General features: G+C 40.0%; 1 protein-coding gene across 1 annotated transcript; it reads right to left on the bottom strand.

The window, feature by feature from the left end:
- Positions 1-575: 575 nt before the first annotated feature.
- Positions 576-1,355, bottom strand: LRRC3B (leucine rich repeat containing 3B). Its single transcript, XM_047099040.1, has one exon. The coding sequence runs from the start codon at positions 1,353-1,355 to the stop codon at positions 576-578; it is 780 nt and encodes a 259-aa protein (XP_046954996.1).
- Positions 1,356-3,590: the final 2,235 nt, after the last annotated feature.

Raw genomic sequence — 3,590 nt, forward strand, 5'->3', positions numbered from 1 at the left:
CTAGCGGCATCCCAGCGGAAGCCTCTGCAGGATGCCGGACTGTGTATTATCACTCAGGTTTGCTAAGGCTCAGTATTTTAAAGTCTGACAGACACTTTCCTTGCTCGATCATTTAGCTATGGCTTCCCCGTGTCCAGTAGGACTTAATAACACATCTTTCATTATGATAATTCTTTAGGCTGGTAAGGGTTGTCGATTTCTCTTGAAAGCAACGGAATGACTGTACTGTTTTCTGGACCAATAAGTCACTCTGTTTTCCATGGTTCAAAGTTAAGCTTTTATTTGGTTTTAAATTAAAAAAATAAATTTCATTATTAAATAGTGAGATGGATCTAACTTATGTCCAGATAGTAGCTTACTCAGGAATATACCACTGGGGGTACAATTAAGGGGTGGGACACCTAAACTAAAATTATCTGTTATGTTGTCATGTTTGTTAAAAGCTCGACAGTGGCATAATTCAAAAGAAAGGGAGATACAAAGTTTTAGATGTTTACAACGGATGGGAAAAGTAAACCACTTATTCTATTGCAACTGCAAACGAATTTCTTTCTCGGTGCCAGTCTGTTTGGACGCTATACCACAGTGCTAATGTCATCGGGCTCATCTGCTTTCTTCTGCCTGCTGGGCAGGGATTTCAAGTATTCAAGGTGTCTCCGGGCATCCTCCTGATTTTGCCTCACGTAATACACCACATATGAGATCACCATGGTGAACCAGCCAAACATGGTGACCAGCATGGCATAATCGGTAGTCTTTTTGGGGAGGTTACAAAGGTCAGCATCATTGGCAGCATTGAGGAATGGTCTCCCGGCGTGCTCATCCAACACAGAAGTCTTACAGATCACATTGTGGGCTGTCTCGTGGTTGGATGCCATGCTCCTCAGAACTTGCTGGAGAGTACAGTCGCAGTGCCAGGGGTTGTTGGCGATTCTGGCCCTGGCCTTCAGGTTATTGAAGGCATTTTTGTGCACGCTTTGAATCCGGTTGTCAGACAAGTCCAGAGTCTGCAAAGTTTCCGCTACTCCTTTGAAAGCATGCTCGTCGATAAACTCAATGCCGTTTTTGGACAAGTTGAGAACTCTTAGTTGATGGAGGTCCTTAAAAATCTCATTGGGGATAGATGTGATCTGATTGGAGTCCAGATACAATAAGACTGTTTCAGGAGGAAGATCTCTAGGTATTTCCTTGAGATTTGCATTGCTACAGGTGACATTTAAACCCCCAGAGGAAGAACAGAGACAGCCCTTGGGACACATACTGGCTGAATGAAAGCACAGTATCATAAGAACAAAACTTTGTAGGAGGAGACACATGGAGAGGGAACGGGTTAACCACAGGTCTACCAGATTCATGCTGGAATGTCAGCATAATCACAAGCCCATTCCTCATTCACTCCGACAAGCAAGCGTGGCAACGGTTCCAGCCTTGTCCACACTGCTGATTTCCTTCTTGCTTATTTCAAAAGGTTGCAGCTAACACATGTGTCTCTTCATTATTCCTGTCCTTGCTTGGGTACCTAAAGGAAAGGGAAGCAGAGACAATTAGCTTTTTTTGCAGAGAGAGCAATTAAAAGTGCTCTCAGGCGTCTGGCATTCTATGTGGGCAGGAGAGGTAATTTCCATTGATACCACTGGGAGATGTCTGCATAATGGGAGTCTCCTGCTCAAATCCCAGGTGCTTGGGGAAAGGTCTGTCAATAAATGACATTTCCGAATCATGCTGCCTTGTTTTTAGTTGTGCAGAATTACAGCAAACAGCCTAGAATTCTGTCATCTCTACTAGTCCTCTCAACATCCTGAACCCCTTCTAAATTATATAGCAATAAAATTTAATTATGCCTTTCCTCCTTTCTACAGTTGCAGATGCATGAATGCAGTTTAGACCTCCTCTTGAGCAGCAATGAGAAATAACACTGATATTTCATGGTTAATGACCATAGATAGCAATAATTGTCATGGCTCCTGAATGGATGCTCAATTGGAATATTTTCTCTAAAGAAACATCTTGCTTGAATTAAGAAATGAATAAATGCATTCCAACCTTTACAACAAAATGTTGCTAGGGACTGATAGAACAGAACCCCCAAAAGGGTTGTCTCCCTGATTCTTTCTGTTTTCTAAACAACCTATCCCATCCCCAATAGGTCTTCAAATATGACACACACCTCCAAGACTTTTTAAAATATAAGATAAGGACTAAAAAATATTAGCCTCTAAGACTTTCCCAATAGCTTATTTTTTTCTTTCCAATCATTATATGTATATATTATTGCTGAAATGTATATATATACATATACATGATAAATTATATATATATAATAAATTACATATATAATAAATACACAGTAAAACCTTGGATTGCAAGTGACTTGCTCTCCGAGTGTTCTGCAAGATGAACAAACATTTCTAATAAATTTTAACTTGATAAATGAGTGATGTCTTGCAACACCAGTGGTAAATGACACCGAATGTCACATGATCACAACGGAGGCAACGGTTCTTGAAATTCACTTTGATATACAAGTGCTTTGGATTACATGTATGTTTCCAGAATGAATTATGCTTGAAAACCAAGGTTTTACTGTATATATATATATATATACAGTATATATATACTGTATATATATATACTGTATATATATATATACATTATATATATATAATATTGTTGGAAGGGGCTTCTGAAATGTAATTAAGTAATATTTTAATATTAAGTAATATAAGTAAGGATACAAGCTTACTCAGGAACAGAAATGAGACTATTAAGTGAACCCTCCAAACTCTTTTCTCATATAGAGAGGACAGGCATCTTTGGGACCAGTTCACAGAGGAAGCAAGTGGATTTTGGAGAGATTATGTGATTCGCCCAAGGTTATAGCTCACAGGTGGCAGAGACAGGACTCACGCCAAAGGCTTTATTCTGACTTATTAATCTCCTAACACTCTCTACTACCCCTACAATGCTCTCCCAACATTATCTGCTCTATAAAGACAGTTGGGATCACGGAAGCATTGCTTGTTGTGACTTCTGATGCTGTTATGTCGAAGCTCAACCCCAAATTCAGTACCCCATGGAGCTCGATGTCTGATTTCAGAGTGTCCTCTCTCAGGATGTGAGAAACAAGGGGAATATTCCTTCCTCTTACCACAGTGAGTAATAAATGACTTTCTGCATGAGCAACAAATGAGTCTCTGCAAACTTATCTTTTCTAAAGATCCCAGATGGATAAATACAGGGGGAAATGACTCCAAATGTTACCAAACTCACAGAAGAGAAGATTAATGTGAGCTGAAAACATAATGAATGGGGTTGTTAATCATGGAAAAAATGAGATTAGCACTAGCAGAATGGAGTGGATGTGCTTTTGGAATCCTGAGTCCCTTAAATGCCAGAGAATGCTAAAGAAGGACCTCTAGGCTTACTGGGCCATCCATCAATAGCTCATTTCATTTGCAGTGAGTTTCCCTCCCTTCCATGTTTTCCTTGAAAACTGCATTGCACGACATTTGGGACTCTAGTGATTGTCTAGATGGGAGAGAGGAAAAAATAAGCAGGTGTGGAGGGGAGGGCATTCAGAGAGAAAGGAG

This window comes from Lynx rufus, unplaced genomic scaffold (genome assembly GCF_022079265.1).
Source record: "Lynx rufus isolate CCGP_SWC_20201006 ecotype Redwood Valley unplaced genomic scaffold, mLynRuf1.p SCAF_5, whole genome shotgun sequence".
In the NCBI taxonomy this organism is placed as follows: Eukaryota; Metazoa; Chordata; class Mammalia; order Carnivora; family Felidae; genus Lynx; species Lynx rufus.